The 18,454-nt window shown below is 44.9% G+C and overlaps 2 protein-coding genes across 9 annotated transcripts; one reads left to right on the top strand and one right to left on the bottom strand.

The window, feature by feature from the left end:
* Nucleotides 1-106: 106 nt before the first annotated feature.
* Nucleotides 107-7,215, bottom strand: dek (DEK proto-oncogene). 3 transcript variants are annotated; one of them, XM_046399567.1, is made up of 12 exons: nucleotides 7,082-7,215; nucleotides 5,659-5,822; nucleotides 5,400-5,498; nucleotides 5,141-5,250; nucleotides 4,699-4,793; nucleotides 4,209-4,338; nucleotides 3,533-3,853; nucleotides 3,020-3,178; nucleotides 2,740-2,830; nucleotides 2,247-2,389; nucleotides 1,921-1,989; nucleotides 107-555 (listed from the first exon to the last, which is right to left on the bottom strand). In XM_046399567.1, exons 2-12 carry the CDS (start codon nucleotides 5,780-5,782, stop codon nucleotides 544-546), a joined length of 1,353 nt encoding a protein of 450 aa, XP_046255523.1. In that variant the 5' UTR covers nucleotides 5,783-5,822; nucleotides 7,082-7,215; the 3' UTR covers nucleotides 107-543. The 3 variants fall into 3 exon arrangements, with proteins under 3 accessions (XP_046255523.1, XP_046255524.1, XP_046255522.1); XM_046399568.1 differs by lacking the exon at nucleotides 7,082-7,215 and adding an exon at nucleotides 6,625-7,017 and having other exon boundaries at nucleotides 5,400-5,495; XM_046399566.1 differs by lacking the exon at nucleotides 7,082-7,215 and adding an exon at nucleotides 6,625-7,012.
* LOC124064778 (NACHT, LRR and PYD domains-containing protein 12-like) lies at nucleotides 2,335-18,355 on the top strand. 6 transcript variants are annotated; one of them, XM_046399537.1, is made up of 19 exons: nucleotides 7,671-8,082; nucleotides 8,334-8,417; nucleotides 8,811-8,930; nucleotides 9,217-9,446; nucleotides 9,542-11,363; nucleotides 11,738-11,911; nucleotides 12,122-12,295; nucleotides 12,510-12,683; nucleotides 12,927-13,100; nucleotides 13,208-13,381; nucleotides 13,580-13,753; nucleotides 14,567-14,604; nucleotides 14,747-14,802; nucleotides 14,943-14,998; nucleotides 15,412-15,629; nucleotides 15,876-16,141; nucleotides 16,286-16,402; nucleotides 16,528-16,669; nucleotides 16,758-18,355. In XM_046399537.1, exons 2-19 carry the CDS (start codon nucleotides 8,350-8,352, stop codon nucleotides 17,198-17,200), a joined length of 4,620 nt encoding a protein of 1,539 aa, XP_046255493.1. In that variant the 5' UTR covers nucleotides 7,671-8,082; nucleotides 8,334-8,349; the 3' UTR covers nucleotides 17,201-18,355. The 6 variants fall into 6 exon arrangements, with proteins under 6 accessions (XP_046255496.1, XP_046255493.1, XP_046255494.1 ...); XM_046399538.1 differs by having other exon boundaries at nucleotides 7,920-8,082; nucleotides 9,217-9,431; XM_046399539.1 differs by having other exon boundaries at nucleotides 7,923-8,082; nucleotides 9,217-9,431; nucleotides 9,545-11,363.
* Nucleotides 18,356-18,454: the final 99 nt, after the last annotated feature.

Raw genomic sequence — 18,454 nt, 5'->3', positions numbered from 1 at the left:
TTGTTTTCTTCACACTTCCAGCGTCCACAAACTCTTTCACACAGACAGGAAATGTAGGCAGCCTCAGCTTTTAGACACGGCTGCTCCAAAAGATAAGATACAGTTATTATCACTCAGTATAAATATATTTTTATTTTTCTAACACGTTTCTGCACACAAACTTCAAACCACATTCAGACAGTTTTGTTCAAAAAGGTACAATTTTAATGTAAATTAATCGGACCAAACAAAAATCCAGAGAAATAATGAGTTAAAGTGTTAATCAAAAATAGCTTCACTGAATTAGAAAACACGTATGAGTTTTAATCAGGGAATAAGAACTGAAGTCCTGGGATGAGATTTGGTGCTAAGAAAGACAATTCTTCAGACCTGTTCAGGTTGAACATGAATAAAAGCCGATGAATCAGACAATCTATAAACAAGTCACACATTAATAAAAAAACATAATTATGTATAAAACTGTTTGGTATGAAACCAAACTGATATGAAACTAATGGAAAAGGAGCTTTTCAGTCATTTCTGCTGAAGTTTTGTTCTTCTTCTTCATGTGATGAGCTGTGAGGAAACACAGGAAGTCATGACGTGAGTTGTGTGACACGGCAGAAGCCATCAAAGCCCCAAGATGAAATGACCAGCCTCATGATGGGGAATATAAAATCTTCTCTTCTACTAAAACAAAACATCCATGTGTTTTTATCAGACAAAAGGGGGGCAGCTAACAGTTGGGTCTATAATGATGCACACTGATGACGCTGACTAAACTAAACTAAACAAAACAAAAGAGCTTCCAGGGCTCAACAACTAAATGTGGCAACTCACTTGCCTGATTGGACGAGTGGTTAAAAAAATAATTTTCTGTAGCTGATGATGGAAGCAGCTGAGGAGTGAACCATCTCGCTTCTTTCTCATCTCCGCTCAGAGCTGCACGTGCTCAGTTCGATCAGGCACTCGACAAAACCGCAGCAGGTAAAGACGTTCACGTTGGCTGCTTTTATACAAACGAATACAAAACTCGAGGCCAATCAGTGATGTGCTGTGCAGTTTGCTGTGATTCTTTTCATGATTGATCCTTCAGTCTATAAAATGCTTATCAGCTTCCCAGAAGCCAAGAATCTTCATTTCCGGACACAACCGAAGAAGAAAAGCAGCAAATCCTTACGGTTAAGAAGCGCGAACCCACAGATGTTTGACACTTGACTGAATTCGTATTGGAGCAAGTGAAAACTGACTTTGGATGTGAAAGTTTTACGGTTCTGTTTATGTTCTTTAACAGCAAAATGAGTTCAGCGTTAATGTTGGCCAATGAACTGCAACCAGTAATTTTAGCTTAGTGTTAATTTTTCTGATTCTGATTCTGATTGACAGCTGAGTGCTGCTCCTGATTGGCTCTGGCAGGTGTGTGGGCGGGAACTCGATACTGCAGCTCCACCCCCTGATGACCATAATTATGGGAATATAGAAATTTACCCGAATGCTTTGAAATGTCAGTTGTTGCCCTGATAATCAACATCAAAATCAGGATCAAATGGTTGTTTTTTGTTTTTTCCTAACATGAGGAAGTTGTGTTGGTTGCAGTGAAAAACAGGACGGTTTAGTTTCCATCAGGGAAAACATGTCATCCATTAAATCCGTCAAAAGGGAGTTTTCAGCCTTTACTGTCTGCCTAATCTTTGTTGTTGTTGTTCTGCACCTTTCTGCAGTCATTTCCTGTTTCTTGTTAACTCTGTAGGTTACTTCCTCAGTTTTTGTTTTCATAGACTGAAGACACCAGCTACAATTAGAGGAGGCAGCAACTGGAGCTGCAGGGAGCAGCCCATCAAGCAAAAATTAGTTGCCAGCTACTCTGATAACCAATTCATCGTTCCAGTCATTTTCTCTCTCTCTCTCTGTGTGTGTGTGTGTGTGTGTGTGCGCACTCACAGATTTGACCGTCTGTTTGATGTAGTCCTTCTTGCCGCTCAGGTCGTGGTCTGGGTACGTGTCAAACACCTAAAAACCACACAGCGCAGAAGGAAACACCAAATAAACAATCTATTTTTATTTATTTATACTTAAAGTATGTTTTACTCTACCCAAATTATTCTTCGTAAAGGATCTGGTTTAGAATATATGATTTAATGCTTGTAGAAAATCACAGATTATTGGGCCCCACACTCACCTGATGCACTCAGGTAAAAAACTCTGCTCCATTTAAATTGAGCGGTTTAGCGTCTACCCTGTTTAATGCCCAGCAGGTCGCTGCTCACCCTCTGGCAGATCTGCTTCATGGTCATCTCCTCCAGGTTGGCCTCTTTCAGCAGACTCTTCACCGTCTCCTTCAGCTGCTCGTCAGTCGGTGCCCTCTTCACCATCTTGATGAGCGGCTCGTCGTCGTCCGAACTGTCCTCTGCTGCGGGTGGCAGAAGAAGAAGAAGAATGAGGGGATTCAAAGTGCTAAACATCATCACAGGTTGAACACATTTATCTTCACACACACACACACACACACACACACACACGCTAGTTAATCCGGAGTCTCGGGTTCACCACACGTGTTGTTCCTCACAGAGCAGAAGCACATGTTTTTAATGCTTAATGTTATTCCACACACACAGTAAAGCAGTGAAATGTCCAATCAGCACCGATCAGCACAGATCAGCACCAATCAGCACCAATCAGCACGGATCAGCACGGATCAGCACGGATCAGCACCGATCAGCACTGATCAGCACTGATCAGCACTGATCAGCGTCAACTCACCCGTGTTTGTGTTGGTTTTGCTGTTGCTGCTGCTGTCGGCCTTCTTGGTTTTGGCGGCAGGTTTGGCAGGAGCCGATTTCTTTTTTCTGGGCTTTAAGACGACAAACAATCACGAGTTGAGTAAGAAGGTGGAGCAGAGGAGGAGAAGGAGATGAAGCACGACGAGAAGGAATCCAAATCCAAACACACAGAGACTGAAGGGATTAATCAGAATGGAAGACGAACGCCTTCACCGCTCGTCAGACCGTTCAAAATGTTGTCTGTGGCATTAAGTTTTTACCTTCTCATCGTCTTCGCTGTCGGCGTCAGCTTCTGACTTGTCCGACGCTTCCTTCTTCGGCCTCTTTTTAGGAGGACCCGTCTTCTTCGCTGGTGTCCTCTGTCTCTTCACTGCTGCTGATTTCTTGGACTTTGCTCTGTCTGACTTTGATTTGGGAGACTGACACAAAATGTTTGTGGATTAAAAACTGAACCGAGTCCAAATAAAGACAGGATTTTAAAAACGTTTCGAAGATTTCTTTACAAAGGAAGATGGAGAAGAGGACTTGATCTTACCTCAGGGATACAACCGGCAGTTTGCCTGCTGTTTTTCTCAGTTAATTGGACATTCAGCTTACAACCACAAAGCAAAGAAAGAAACTGGCAAATGTTTGACATTTTTTCCTGAAAAATTACTCCCACTTCTGTTTTTCAGTGGACCGACTAATGACTTTATCGATCGATTTTGTTTGAGCTCCAGGTGGTTTATCTGGAAACTGTTGTCCAGTTTTGTGCTCAGCCTCTACAGCCTCACCTCATCACCGTCGCCATCCTCCTCTTCTTCATCGGCAGACTCCTCTGACTTGTCCGACTGCTCCTCGTCTTTCTCTGACGGTTTGTCCTCTGCGTCTGATCCCTCGGCCTCGGCTGAAGCCGCCGCCTTCTCATCTTCTTCGTCGTCATCCTCGTCGCTGCTCGAGTCCATGACGATGGCTTTGGATTTGCTTCCTGATTTGGACTTCTTGGGACTGGACGACGAGCTCCTGGGTTTGGGTTTGCTCTTCTTGGTCTTGGCGGTTGAGTCGTCACCTGATAGTTTCTTCTTTGATTTCTTCTTTTTCTTGACGGGCAGACGCTGCCAAAGGACAAACGACTCTTTCAGCTTACACTATAAATCACACGCGTTGAAATCGTTTGGCCCGTCAGCCAAACAGACCCAGCACCTCACGACATGTCTTGCCCAGAACGCCCAGAACACAACCCGATTGGCTACACTTCACAAGTAACAGCCTTTTAGCACTGAACAGGCCCCCAATCTGCTAGCAACTAAAGTTATCAAATAAATGTAGTGGAATGAAAAGTACAACATTTGCCTCCAAAATGTAATGAAATGAAAGTATAAAGAGGCAGGAAATTGAAATACTCAACTGAAGTAGAAGTACCTCAGAAGCACAATACTTGAAGTGAAGTGCAGTGAGCTCGCCACTCACCTTCCCGCTGTTCTTGGGCGCGATGAGGAAAGTCAGGATCCTGTCAACCAGATCTGAGTGGGTTCCTTTCTTCTCCAGATCCAAAACGCTGCACACCACTTTCAGCTTGGTGTTGGTAAAATTTGAATTCCTGCGTTCAAATACAAAGAAATGACTTCAGTGGACCTTTGTGCCTCTGAGAACAAGCTGAGAAACCGAACACAAAAGCACAGAGAATTTACAATGTGAACACGTCGCTCAGCTCAGAGCCACAGCTGGTCTGTACACACCACAAACAGCTTCACATCAGGAGCTTCCAGCACCACAACTTGTTTAAAACGAGACAAAATGAGAGCAACAAGAATCTGGAGCATAAAAGTCCAGTGACTTTAATGAAAAGCTGTTTTCGTTAAAGCCACTGAATTCATCTGACAAAATCGTCTTAAATCAGAAAGATTTCACCTTCTTTCTGATTCCACTCAGTCACCGAAGAGCCAAAGTGTCAACTCACTTGAGAAGTTTTTCTCGTTTTTTGGTGTACTGTTCGCTGTCAGCGTCGAAGGGAAAGCCGTTAAACAGACGCAAGTTCTTCTTTATCGTGGCCATCTGACAAAAGGAACAAACAAGAACCTCACATAATGGCACTATATTGTCTGTTTGCAACAGAGAGAGCAGCTCAACACATCTGAAAGATGTGAACCACAGCACAAACGTATTTGTGTGTGTGTGTGTGTGTGTGTGTGTGTGTGTGTGTGTGTGTGAGAGAGAGAGAGAGAGTGTGGTTGGACGGGGACATATCCAGGAGACGTGGACCAGCACAGACTGATTCCACTGTGCTTTTATATGAAGAAAAAATGTCTCCTCCCTGATGCTGCCTGCTCTTCACTGTGACATCAGTAATAAATGATGTCTTAAATAAGCAAACAGAGACTCGATCATCCAGATGTTTGTACCTTTCCTGGTCTGTCGAACAGGATGGCGTGCAGGGGTTTCAGGTCAGCGGGCTTCATCTTGGTGACCTGGTAGCCAATGCGTGGAATATCACCCAACTTCTCTCCGCTGCCTGAAAATATAAGAAGATAAACAAGCTGCCAGTCACAAACAGATCAGCATACGTCTGAATGCTGCCTTTAAATGACACGCATTCATACTTAACAATCTAATGCTCGAAAAGAAACCACCGTCTAATGTGTGCCATCGTCAAATATTTACCATCTCCAATCTTTAGCTTCTCCTTTTGCTTTGGTGCCTGGAAATCGAGCCTCTCGACTGTCTTCTTTGTCCGCTTTCCCTCAACGATGTCACCAGCTGCTGCGACAGCAGAGGGAGAACAGAACGAGTGAAAAACCTGCAGCTCATATCCAGTATCATATGATCACATGAGTAAACAGTGCAGCGAGCACCTCAGCTGTTATTTTAGTTGCTGACTGGAATACAGAGCAGAGGGAGTAAACCATCTCCTTCCCTTTACCAGATATTTTGGAGCGGCTTTTGTCCGGACTGGACTGGTCTTCCTGTGACGTCTCCTTCTGGTTTGCCACTTCTTCGTCTGACACCGCAGAGCTGTCCATCGCTTCCTCCGCCACGTCACTCATACCTGCACAGCCTCAGTCTCTCCCAAGCGTCAGCTTTTTCCTAACAGGAGGAAGAGGAACACATTTATATCACTGCAATTCTCACACACCAGTTTGGTAAAGACTGTGTTTTACAGACACACTCATGAGTGCACAGAACAAGTTAAACGTCACAGCTTGGATGTTCACAGAACATTGCATCCAGCTGCATGAAGAACCATAACACAGATCTCATTAACATAGTTTCTGTAGGTCAGACTTCACATTTAAGGGTCTCTATTAATTTGCTGAATAACTCATGAAATATCTAAATGCGTGACGCTGCAGAAGGAATGTCATTATTATTTTGTACGGGTTTTTCACATTAAGACTCTGTATGATCTAAACGTGTGGGACTGCTTAACTGAAGCACAAATTCCTTACATTAATCAGCCAATGTGATTAAAAAACCTGAAATCCATGTCCACAATTAGTGATGTCTTAACTCAAAGCCCACTTAACAGCATTTTCCACATCTTTCAACAAGACCATCATCATTAACATCATTAACAATTCTCCTTCAGTTTGTGTAGTTTGGTGCGTTAGACGTATGTTGAATTTTAATTTGACTTCTAATAATATTTTAAGACTTGAAATTAGGCAGTGCGAACCAGAGAGCAGCTTTTGTCCATAAAAACAACAGAATGTTGACTGGCGCCCGGCAGCTCGGACAGAATTAGCTAACATCAGTAGCTGAGGTTCACTTTCACGTGAATTCACACGTAACAGACAGAATCTCCTGCTACATTCAGTCCAGACTAGAGTCAGGAAATAAAACACGAGTTGCAACGCTGTCTATGTTTCTCAGCACACACTCGACTTACTATTTAAATTTGCCCTTCCTTCATGCTGTCCAGACTGATGCTGCCTTGTGTCTTTATTCTTTCACAATAAACGTCCGTGCGGATTGGCGCGCTGTAACTTTACGTTGCGCCAAACATTAGCTATTGCGCGTCAAGTTAGCCCAGTATCATGCTCAGGTACAGGCTACAACTTCCACATTCACTTCCCACCTCCCCTTCGTTTGCTTGTTAGTCAGCCGCTCTTAACTATTTTGCAGGTGAGTTTAAAAACCAAGCCAGGCGTAAATGCTTGCTAGCAGAAAGCTAGCCACTACCTGCTAACAGTGACGTTCACTCACAGCTGTGCGGTAATTAATGGAAACTAATGATATGAACCCTTTACAGCCCGATGAGGCGATACAGCAAACTCCACATGAATGTCAGCATGTGATCGAACTATCGATCCCTGACGTTAGCGGAGAAGCTGTTAAAAGTTTACCTTGTTATGAACCAGAGAAATGCGTCTCATCTGTCAGTTTGTTGTTTTCAATTTCATGATGGCGGTTTCTCTCTGGGGCGGAGATTACTGCGGCGGCCACTTCACTGATTGGCCCAAACACCGATGACGTTTTCTTCTTCATGTTGTTAATGGTGGCACGAACCAATTAACTGTGTATTACCGCCCCCTGGTGTTGCTGCAGTTTTATGAAAATTGGGTTTGCACGCTTTGACGTGGAAGAATACTAATAGTAATACTTATGCTAATACTAATACTAATACTAATGCTAATGCTAACGTTAAAACTAATGCTAGTGCCAGTACTTTGCCACAGTCCCTAACGTCAGTGGCAGAAGAGAGGACTCAAACTGTCAAACTCACTTTTTTTATCACTTTGTCTCTCAGCATTTATTTGCGCGCGATATAGACTGTTATTTTATTTATTTTATTTTATTTGTCCTTGTACTGATGCAACTAGATACTGAATTTCCCTTGGGATCAATAAAGTATCTATCCATCTATCTCTCTATCTGTCTGTCTACTTATCGTCTGTGTATCTTAAGCCAACACTTGAGGTTCAAGTTCAAGTGATTTTATTGGATATATCTGCTGGTACAGTAGGTAAACACTAGAATTCTTTCAGTATTTTCTCAGTAATTTATAAAAGAAAACCGTATGTATACATGAAGTAGCTGCAAAAAGGAGATAATTATTACAGGAGAATTATGAAATAAAAATAACACAGGATAAATAAAAACACAGTCAGATATGAGTAGAACTAAACTAACTGACAGATTAATCGGTGATGAAAACAATCAGGTTGCAGTCCCACTTTGTTAGCATGCAAAGTGCGTGACAAAGTACAAATGTCAACCTTCTTGGAGCTGTGTGTAATCAAATGGTTAAATAAGTCAGGTGCTGGGGGGGAGCTGCAAACAGAAAGTGAAAGTCAGACACCATTTTAACCTCCGTTTAGCAGCAGGATGGGAACAGGAAAACAGGGTGAGTGTTGATATGCAAATTACGGTTACTCTCACTGTTGATGAATCTGCTGATCTCTTCTGGTTGTGTTTTTTGGACTCTTTGTCCTGTATGTTGAAAAATCTCCATTGATGTGAAATCACAGTATGCCTGACCCGAAGACTTGTCTTCAAATGACTTCCCTTTTTTCCCTCATTTCTGAGCCATCACAGCTACATGACGTGAAATTAATGAGAACCTACCAACCTTAGTGTGTGTGTGTGTGTGCTCAGTTGTGATCTGCTCGTCATGATGACTGACTTTTTCAAAGGGGAACCTCCAGGTCTACCTGATGAACATGAAGCCTCCGGCATAAAGTAAGACACTGGATACATTCCAGATCACATCATTTACTTCGTACTGCTGTTTTTACAAAGTATGTGATGCTGCCTGCAGCTGACAGTTGGGACGTACTGCTTTGTCATCACATTCTGCCATGAAGTTTGACCCTTTTGCTCGTACATCCGTCCCAGTCTGTGTTGTTCACAAACCGAACCCTGCAGGAAATACTTCTGGTGTGGAGGATGAGCTGCCAGTCTGATAGAAGTCATTTTTGATCATCTGATTGTCATTAGACCAATCTGTTAACCTCGTCATACCTCAGCCAGAGTGGATCTACCGAATATGAGGTCATGTGTCATGTTAATGTTAACTCTGTGCTTTACAAGTATTCATGATATACTGATGTAAAATATTTGTTGTTTACACAGAAAGAGAGCAGGATCTCCATCATCCAGCGATCTGTTGTCGACGAATGACCAGTCCAAAGACAAACCCAGTAATGAATCTGGACCCTCAAACTCAAAGAGCCACAGGAGCCAGTCTCTACAGTAAGCTGAAGATCCAGTTATCAACATTCAGAGGCGCAAAGTGCTGGAAGGGGAGATTTTTATACTGGCAGCCTGCTGACTTATCACTGCAGTAGAGGAAGCTGAAACTTAACTCTGTGCTCAGCAAATCTGTTGTATAACAGTAAAACCTAATTGTCTTGTGAAAATGGTTTAAACGTTTTACCAGAAATCTCCAACAAAGTTCAGCAGCAGAAACTTCTAAAGCCACACACAGTAAGAGTGTGGAGGTTTGGTCTCCACCAATGTGAGGTGTTTGTCTCCACAGAGAGAGGAGGAGCAGCTACGATTCTGAAGAGGAGCAGCCTTCCTCCTGCGCTTTGTGCCAGGAAGTCCCGAAGGATCTGGTCTCAGCCAGCTGTGGACACTGCTTCTGCAGGCAGTGCTTCACCTCATACTGGGACCAGTCTGCTTCATCAGGCGTCTCCTCCTGTCCCCAGTGTGGAGCCCGATCCGGAACAGGAGCTGGACTGCAGACAGCCGGTCAGACTGCACAAAGTAACATCTGCCTGCTGATGAGCTTATTTGCTCAAATTTTAAAGCCTGTATTGTTTTTTTTGTTACTTGATTTTATGTTGGTCTCTCTCTTTCAGCAGATCGTGGTCTGCAGGAGGTTCTAGATGAACTTAAGATCAGTCTGAAGACGAGATGTGAGCGTGTGACTGAAGGAAGTGATGAAACAGGAAGTGGGACCCTCCTCAACACGATCTACACTGAGCTCTACATCACAGAGGGTCAGAGAGAAGACGTTAATACCCAACATGAGGTCAGGCAGCTTGAGACGACTTCCAAGATGAAGACCCTCCATGAGACTTTGATCAGATGCCAGGACATCTTTAAAGCCTCACCTGAGTCTCCCATCAGAGTTGTTCTGACCAACGGCGTCGCTGGTGTTGGAAAAACCTTCTTAGTGCAGAAGTTCGCTCTGGACTGGGCTGAGGGCCTGGAAAACCAGGATGTCGGTCTGGTGGTTCTGCTGTCGTTCAGGGAGCTGAACTTGATCAGAGATGAGCAGCACAGTCTTCTCACGCTGCTCCATGTTTTCCATCCAGCATTACAGAAGCTCACAGCAGAGCAGCTGGCTGTCTGTAAACTTCTGTTCATCTTTGATGGCCTGGATGAAAGCAGACTTTCACTGGATTTCAAGAACATTGAGGTTGTGTCTGATGTCGGACAGAAGTCATCAGTCAACGTGCTGCTGGCAAACCTCATCGAGGGGAATCTGCTTCCCTCGGCCCTCGTCTGGATAACGTCCAGACCCACAGCAGCCAATCAGATCCCTCCTTCACGTGTTGACAGGGTGACAGAAGTACGAGGTTTCACTGACGAGCAGAAGGAGGAGTACTTCAGGAGGAGGTTCAGTGATGAAGATCTGTCCAGCAGAATCATCTCACACATCAAGACATCCAGGAGCCTCCACATCATGTGTCAAATCCCAGTCTTCTGCTGGATCATGGCTACAGTTCTGGAGCACATGTTGACTACAGACCAGAGAGGAGAGCTGCCCAAGACTCTGACTGACATGTACTCGCACTTCCTGCTGGTCCAGACAAAGAGGAAGAAGCAGAAGTATGATGAGGGACATGAGACGAGCCCACAGGAGCTGATGGAGGCTGACAGGGAGGTTCTTCTGAAGCTGGGGAGGCTGGCGTTTGAACATCTGGAGACAGGAAACATCATGTTCTACCAAGAAGACCTGGAGAAGTGTGGTCTGGATGCCAAAGAGGCCTTGGTGTACTCAGGAGTTTGTACGGAGATCTTCAGAAGAGAGTGTGTGATCTTCGAGAGAACAGTCTACTGCTTTGTTCATCTGAGCATTCAGGAGCTTCTGGCTGCAGTCTACATGTTCTACTGTTACACCAACAGGAACACAAAGGAACTGAAGGCTTTCCTGGGGAAAGCCTGGGACTATGACAACAGAGAATGTTCTCTGAATGATGACAAAGATTACCCATCCCTGGATATCTTCCTGAAGGGAGCCCTGGAGAAATCCCTCAAAAGCAAAAATGGCCATCTGGACCTGTTCATTCGCTTCCTTCATGGCATCTCTCTGAAGTCCAACCAGGGACTCTTAGGAGGCCTGCTGAATTGGACAGATGACAATCCAGAAACCATCCAGAGAGCCATCACCAACCTAAAAAAGAAGAAGACCAATACTTCTCCTGACAGGAGCATCAACATCTTCCACTGTCTGATGGAGATGAACGACCACTCAGTACATCAGGAGATCCAAGAGTTCCTGAAAACAGAGAACAGCTCAGAGAAAAAACTATCAGAGGTCCACTGCTCAGCTCTGGCCTACGTGCTGCAGATGTCAGAGGAGGTTCTGGATGAGTTGGACCTGAAGAAGTACAACACATCAACGGAGGGACGACAGCGGCTGATTCCAGCTGTGAGGAACTGCAGAAATGCTCTGTAAGTCCAGATGTGATCAGCTTCATAAACATGTCTAGATTAGTAATTTAGCTCAATCAAACATCATAAAACTCTTAATATTCTTTAGGGTTCACTTGCTGTATGTGTCACTTCTACTTTGTCATGGATGTTCATCAAATGTTGTGTTGTTGTTGTGGATGCTGGATGAACATGTTCTATTTCTTTCTAATAACTGTGACATTTCACAGTTTTTTCTTCTATTTATATTCCTTTGGGTGATGGAGGCAATGTGCAAACCTGGGAAAACAAATTATGAATTAAGGATTCTGTTGCACATTGCCTGATCTCGAACATGTGAATATAATGTGTCGTCTTCCACAGTCTCACAGTTTGTTATTTATGTGTCATGACAGACTTTCTAGTTGTGGAATCTTGGAGACTCATTGTGAAGTTGTGGCCTCAGCCCTGAAGTCCAACCCCTCTCACCTGAGAGAACTGGACCTGAGTAACAACAACCTGTACGATTCAGGAGTGAAGCTGCTGTCTGCTGGACTGGAGAGTCCAAACTGTAGGCTGGAGACTCTGAGGTCAGTTCACTGACCACAGTTTATGTAGTTGTGCTAGAAAGCAGCCATTTCACAGTCAGTATGGTCATGAACAGGTGTATGAAAGTTGCTTGCAGAAGGCTGACACTATGATGATCCACAAGAAGAGGATGAAAAGGTCACCACACATTTAAAACCTGAACGCGTCTGATAAGATTCTAAATTGATTTTTATCATCTATTCTTCCTTCAGATTGAGTGACTGCTGTTTGACAGAGATCAGCTGTGCTTCTCTGGCCTCAGCCCTGAAGTCCAACCCCTCCCATCTGAGAGAGCTGCAGCTGAGTAACAACAGGCTGCAGGATCCAGGAGTGGAGCTGCTGTGTGCTTTTCTGCAGAGTCCACACTGTAGACTGGAGACTCTCAGGTCAGTTCACTGACTCTCTGTTACAGTTGCAGATCTTAGGCTGTGGTCCACAAAGGCCAAAACATCGTGCCACAGGAACAGCTTGTTCCCAAGTGCAGGAACATTAATGTAAAGCCTTCACATTTGAATGGTCTTACCTAACACATTCATTAATTAACACTTGAACAGATCTGACTGGATCATTACTGGACTTCTTCATTTATTCTTTACTCAGACTGTGGGGCTGTAAGTTCTCAGACATCAGCTGTGCTCCTCTGGCCTCAGCCCTGAAGTCCAACCCATCCAGTCTGAGAGAGCTGCAGCTGGGTAACAACAGCCTGCAGGATTCAGGAGTGGAGCTGCTGTGTGCTTTTCTGCAGAGTCCAAACTGTAGACTGCAGACTCTGAGGTCAGACACCATGTTTTACTTCTGAGATTTACTGAGTTTAATTTGATGTGAAAGTTGTGAGAGCTGCAGTCCAGCTGATGTTACAACCTGAGCTTGTATGGATGAATCACTGGCCGAGTTTAAGAAGCCAAATCACTGAAGTAGTTGGCAACATGACGTCAGTAAAATCACTGAAAGCTCTAAATGTTCTTCAGCTCCGTACAGATTCCATTGTGCTCTGAAGATCCTTTCTCCTTTATTCAGGCTGGGTGACTGCAGTTTGTCATGGATGAGCTGTGGTTCTTTATCCTCAGCTCTGAAGTCCAAGCCCTCCCATCTGAGAGAGCTTGAGCTGTGGGGAAACGAACTGCGTGATTCAGGAGTGAAGCTGCTGTGTGATCTTCTGGAGAGTCCATGCTGTAGACTGGACACCCTGAGGTCACTTCTCCAACTCTGTTACACAACAAAGTTCACTTGTGGAAATGCAAATATGTCTTTGGTTGCCATTTATACAAATATGTTTACACCAGTTACTCTTTGGTCAGGCTGAGTTGGTGCGGTTTGTCTCGGCACAGCTGTGCCCGTCTGAGCTCCGCCCTGAGGTGTAACCCCTTCCATCTGAGGGATCTGGATCTGAGTGGAAACAGGCTGGAGGATTCAGGGGTGGAGCTGCTGTGTGATCTTCTGGAGAGTCCACACTGTAGACTGGAGACCCTGGAGTGAGTAACCTGAGTACTACTGGTGTCTTGTCTGGGTTAGCTGGTTATTAATCAGTAAGTATTCTCATTACGCCCCCCATGCAGGCCCTTCTTCCCGTACACGTCAGGAGAGGGCTGATCCACAGCATCAGGCTCAGCGAATAGGACGCAGTAACAGATCTGATTAGATTATAACTGGATCCTTTCTTCTTCGTTCAGACTGAGTCGCTGCAGGTTGACAGAGATCAGCTGTGCCTCTCTGGCCTCAGCGCTGAAGTCCAACCCCACCTGTCTGAGAGAGCTGCAGCTGAGTGGAAACGACCTGCAGGATTCAGGAGTGGAGCTGCTCTCTTATCACGTGGACAATCCTGGCTGTAGACTGGAGACTGTGAGGTCAGTCGAGGCTCCGACTCGATCTGCACTTCAACACGTTAAAGTTAATTTCTGACAGGTTGAACTGTTGATGCCTGACACCAATGTTTAAATTCTCTCTAGTGGTAAAGTTCAACATTTTTCCTTTTGTGTGAGTGGACCACGCTCTGCCCACTGAGCGTTTCTTTCTTTTTTCTGGACTGTAGAGCTGAAGTACGTCCTCCTGTGGTACACAAAGCATACATTGCTGTGATTAAACAATTAATGATCAATCGTCCTGATCCATAATGTGACGAGGTGTCATCTGGAGATCAAAAAGTCATTTCAGTCAAGTTAAAAACTGATTTGTCCTTGTGACTGGTAAGAATGAAATTTGACCTGAAAGACCTGAAATACGATTAGAACTGGTGAAAATATTCATACAAATAACAGTTATATTTAAGATATCTACAAACTCCTTTTATAACTTGTCAGATTTGAATTTTACTTACCAAAAGAGGATTTGGAAACGGTGACGTACGTGTATCAGAAATGGTGGCATCAGTTTTGACAAGCGAAATGTAATTTTTATGTATACAAATATATTTTTAATCTGTCAAAGTTAAATTAAATCAGCATTTTAACTTGTCAAAATGACACCAGTGAAAACTAAATCAGCCGATTGATTAACCGTCGAAAGGGAAAAAGTAATACTGATTTTTTAACAGACATACAGAGTTTTACAGCACAGTGACATCATTTCCTGTGGTGTCGTTGATTTGATGCAAAACATTTTGTCAGTTGGCTTTCGTGAGGACAATTATTTTAACCGTGAGTCTTTGATCGTCCTGACAGAATCGATGAGAAGATGATCACAGCTGAGAAATCATCTGGTGAGTATGGACCCCATGTCCCCCCGCTATCAGGCTGTGGCACGTTAAACTGAACATGTCCTCACAAAAATGTTTAAATCACATTAAAGTTAGAGCTGTGAAAGGACGCGCTGCTCTTGTTGTCACTTCTTCTCTCCTTCAGACCACTCAGATGTCAAACAGGATGTGAAAGAAACCCTGCCAGAGGACGATAACAAGGTGAGAATGAAACCAGCAACAACAAGAGATAAGCTGAACAAAATAAAGGCTGTCGAGCATCACAAGGTGACGTCAGCTCGAGTCGTCTCTTTCTGTTCACGCTGATAGAATAACGAACTTTGTGCATTTCTTAACTGCAGGCTCCATTGCCCTTCTCACCTGGACAGATAACAAATAAACATGGATCTTCGTACAGGTACAGTCTGTGAAGAGCTGAAGGCCAAATATTAACAGCACAACCAGCAGTCGCAAATGTTGAGGATTTTTGCAAATTCTTATTTTTTTGCAATTTCCTTTTAAAACAAATTGAGCCCCTGCTGTCTCACGCTTAACCACAGATGCTCTTCTGGACCCGAAATTTGCTGTTTCACATGTGGAAATCACATTAAAATGCTGCATGCAAACTGCACGTTTTCACAGGTGAAGTTACCTGTGAAAGCTTCCATGTGAAATTTACATTTTCCTTTTGAATTACGTCCATTCATTTGGCTTTATTTTTACTGATCTGTAGTGACCCGGACAGCCCAGTCGACAGATCAGTGGCTAACAGGACAATAGATAAGTATAAATATAAATGTATTATTGATTCAGTCCTGCTGTGTCTCACAGGTTCAGGTGTCCTGGTCCAGGGGTCTTCCGGTGTGCTTTGACTGGATTGGTGTTTGTGATGGCTCAGGAGGCGGAGCTGCTGTACAGGTGTGTCCAATGGGATGACAGCCTCCTCCGGTCAGCTGGCAAGATGGCCGCAGGGCTGCTGTTCGATATCACGTGTTCTGAGGACGCGGCTGTCCGTCAGCTCCGCCTGCCACACTGCGAAACAAAGGAAGGTAAAGAAGTGGCTTTCTTGGATTTGACAAGTAAATTAGTGAAATTTGTATTAATGCAGTTTTACATAGTTGAAATTAAGTTGGTGTTAATGAAATTAAAATGAAGTTTGCTCGTAACATCCTCAGAGATCAGGTGGGACAGGAACATCACGATTGATTCAGTTTGGTTTATTTGAACTCTGAACTGGAGCAGTTGGACATGAACCAGGTAGAGATGAACCTGTTCACAGCTCAGTGCGTTCACAGCGCTGCTCGGCGACGGCCTGCTGTCGGTCGTCCACGTCGCTGACGGTGGAATGAGCATCTTGAAGTCGCTGGAGGTAACCGACACTCATGTGGCTGTGGAGGTGCCTCACCTGTCTGCCTTTGGCCTGGTCTGGGATCTCGCTCAAAGGCTCCTGAACATCACTCTGCCAATAAACGGCCAAGTCCTGCTGTTCCTCCGACCCCCGGCGAACAGGCATCGAGTGCTCGACGTGTTTGTGCTGCAGGACAACATCCCTGTACATGAGGTAAAGCTGCCTGTCTGCTCTTTAGTTTTAGTTTCAGGGTGTCTTTCAGATACTTCAGCCTCAGTGATCGATATAATCTAAGATGGATCACAGAGCCCTATAGGAAGAGCAAACCCTTTTGAACAAACTGTCCTCTGAATGAAGGTTAAAGCCCAACAAGGAGATGCTGAGTACTTGAGGATCTCCTCCGACTGTCATCTCTGCATCAGACAGAGTTACAGCGTCTGCTGTGAACCGGAGGGCTTCACCATTCAGCCTGAGGTCGGTCGAGTCACTTCATGTCATCATGAGATCACGCTGGCTGCATATTGACCATAGATTAGCAGTTGGAAAGTATTTGATTTTCACAAGAGGTTTGAAAATGACGCATTGCTCCTGGTTTTCAGCGTGCGACATTTCACTCCAAGTATGGACCAAATTTCCACCCAACATTTGAAGTTTTCCTGACTACGATGTCAGAGAAAGTAACTTTGATGGTCCAAGACCAGGAGAGGAAAGACGTTTGGAAACGTGATGTGTATCTGGCAGGTAACAGCGTCAGCCTCCAGCAGCACTGATGTGTGGACCCCAGCGGGGATCAGAATAAACAGAAGTCTTTATCTTGATCATCCTACAGGTCAGAGAAGGAAGCCTCCACAGAGAAATGTCCCCACACAAGACAGCAGCCCAGCAGAGGAAATCAGCCCAGCAGAGGACAGCAGCCCAGCACAGGACAGCGGCCCAGCAGAGGACAGCAGCCCAGCAGAGGACAGCAGCCCAGCACAGAACAGCGGCCCAGCAGAGGACAGCGGCCCAGCAGAGGACAGGCTGCTCTCGGCTCGAAGGGAGTTTATAATAAAGGTGAATGAAACTGTTCTGAACCAGCTTCTGGATAGACTTATTGAGTGTCACATTATAAATGACAGTGAAGTGCAGTCAGCCACAGCAAAAGACAAACTAGAGAAAGCACGCTACGTGATCGACACGGTGAGACGCAAAGGAAGCAAAGCCAGCTCACTGCTGGTCGCTGCTCTCTGCCAGGTGGATCCACACCTTTCCAGGGAGCTGAACTTGCCCTGAAGCAAAAACAAGAAGATGATGAAGTTTTGAATCCTGTGTTTCTAATCTTCCATTCTGAAAGCCTCAAAACGTGATCCAACGAAACTTGGACCACACGATGAAGACCAGTAAGTCCAAGTCGTGTCCACAAATGTGAACTAAAACAGACAACAAGCTTTCTTGCAGTGGGACGATTGTTCCCCTTGTGAACCCTCAGGAAGCTGCGTGGCTCATCAAACAGGTTCTGCACCAACCAGCATCAACGAGCTCATTCAGCTGCTGAGGAGACCAGAAACCAGAGCACAGAGCTGACAGAGACATCTGCATTCACACAAACTGAGGAGCATCAGACCTCTCTCACGAAGAGAGGAGGCTGAGGAGGAGGAGAGGAGGGCGGGAAGTCAGAGTGTTGTTCTTTGTTTCAGCCACTAGATGGAGACAGAACTTCACAAACAGGAAGCAGCTGTAGCATCGGGTGGGTGTGAAAATCAAAAGATATAAAAATCTGCTCTGGCTGATTGTGACCACACTTCTCACTATTTTCACGAGTTTTACAAACTTTCATTGGATTCATGGAGGAAATAACCAGCAGAATTAAAAGCTGCAGTCCAAATGAGCTCCAGCTCGACTAACTCAACTGGAAAATCCTGCTGTTACCTCAATGCAACGCGCTACACACACTTGCGTCCTGTAGCACAGAGCTAACACAGGTCCACATGAACGTGCTCTGATGACGAGACTCACATCCTGGTGGACCCCTGAGTCCTCACGGAAGTGGACGCAATAATTTTGGCTGAAAATTGCTGGAACGTAATGAGTGGACAGTTGAGCCTGGTATCAAGCAACGTGAGACACTCTGCTCCTCAGATAAATTTACTGTGTCCATACAGCATGGACACATACACACATACTGTCTCTGGACAGGACATGCACGTCTTCTAGCTGCTCTTTGATTTTAATAAGCAACACCTAACAACAAAAACTGCATACTGTGTGTTTAAGACAGTTTGACCCAACGAGCCCAAGCGAATGAGGACAAACTAAACTACAGTCATTTTACATTGTGTTTTAGTGAAGGATCTGAGTGCCTCCTCCTCCTTCTACTCCTCCTGCTGCTGCCCCTCCTCCTGTTGCTCCTCCTCCTCCTCCTGCTGCTGCTGCTCGTCCTCCTCCTCCTCCTTCAGGTGCTCCTCCTCCTCCTCCTGCTGCTCGTCCTCCTCCTGCTGCTGCTGCTCGTCCTCCTCCTCCTGGTGCTCCTCCTCCTCCTGCTGCTGC

The sequence above is a fragment of the Scatophagus argus genome, chromosome 9, assembly GCF_020382885.2.
Source record: "Scatophagus argus isolate fScaArg1 chromosome 9, fScaArg1.pri, whole genome shotgun sequence".
In the NCBI taxonomy this organism is placed as follows: domain Eukaryota; kingdom Metazoa; phylum Chordata; class Actinopteri; family Scatophagidae; genus Scatophagus; species Scatophagus argus.
Note: the sequence above shows the minus strand (reverse complement) of the source record. Positions and strands in the feature narration are given on the sequence as shown.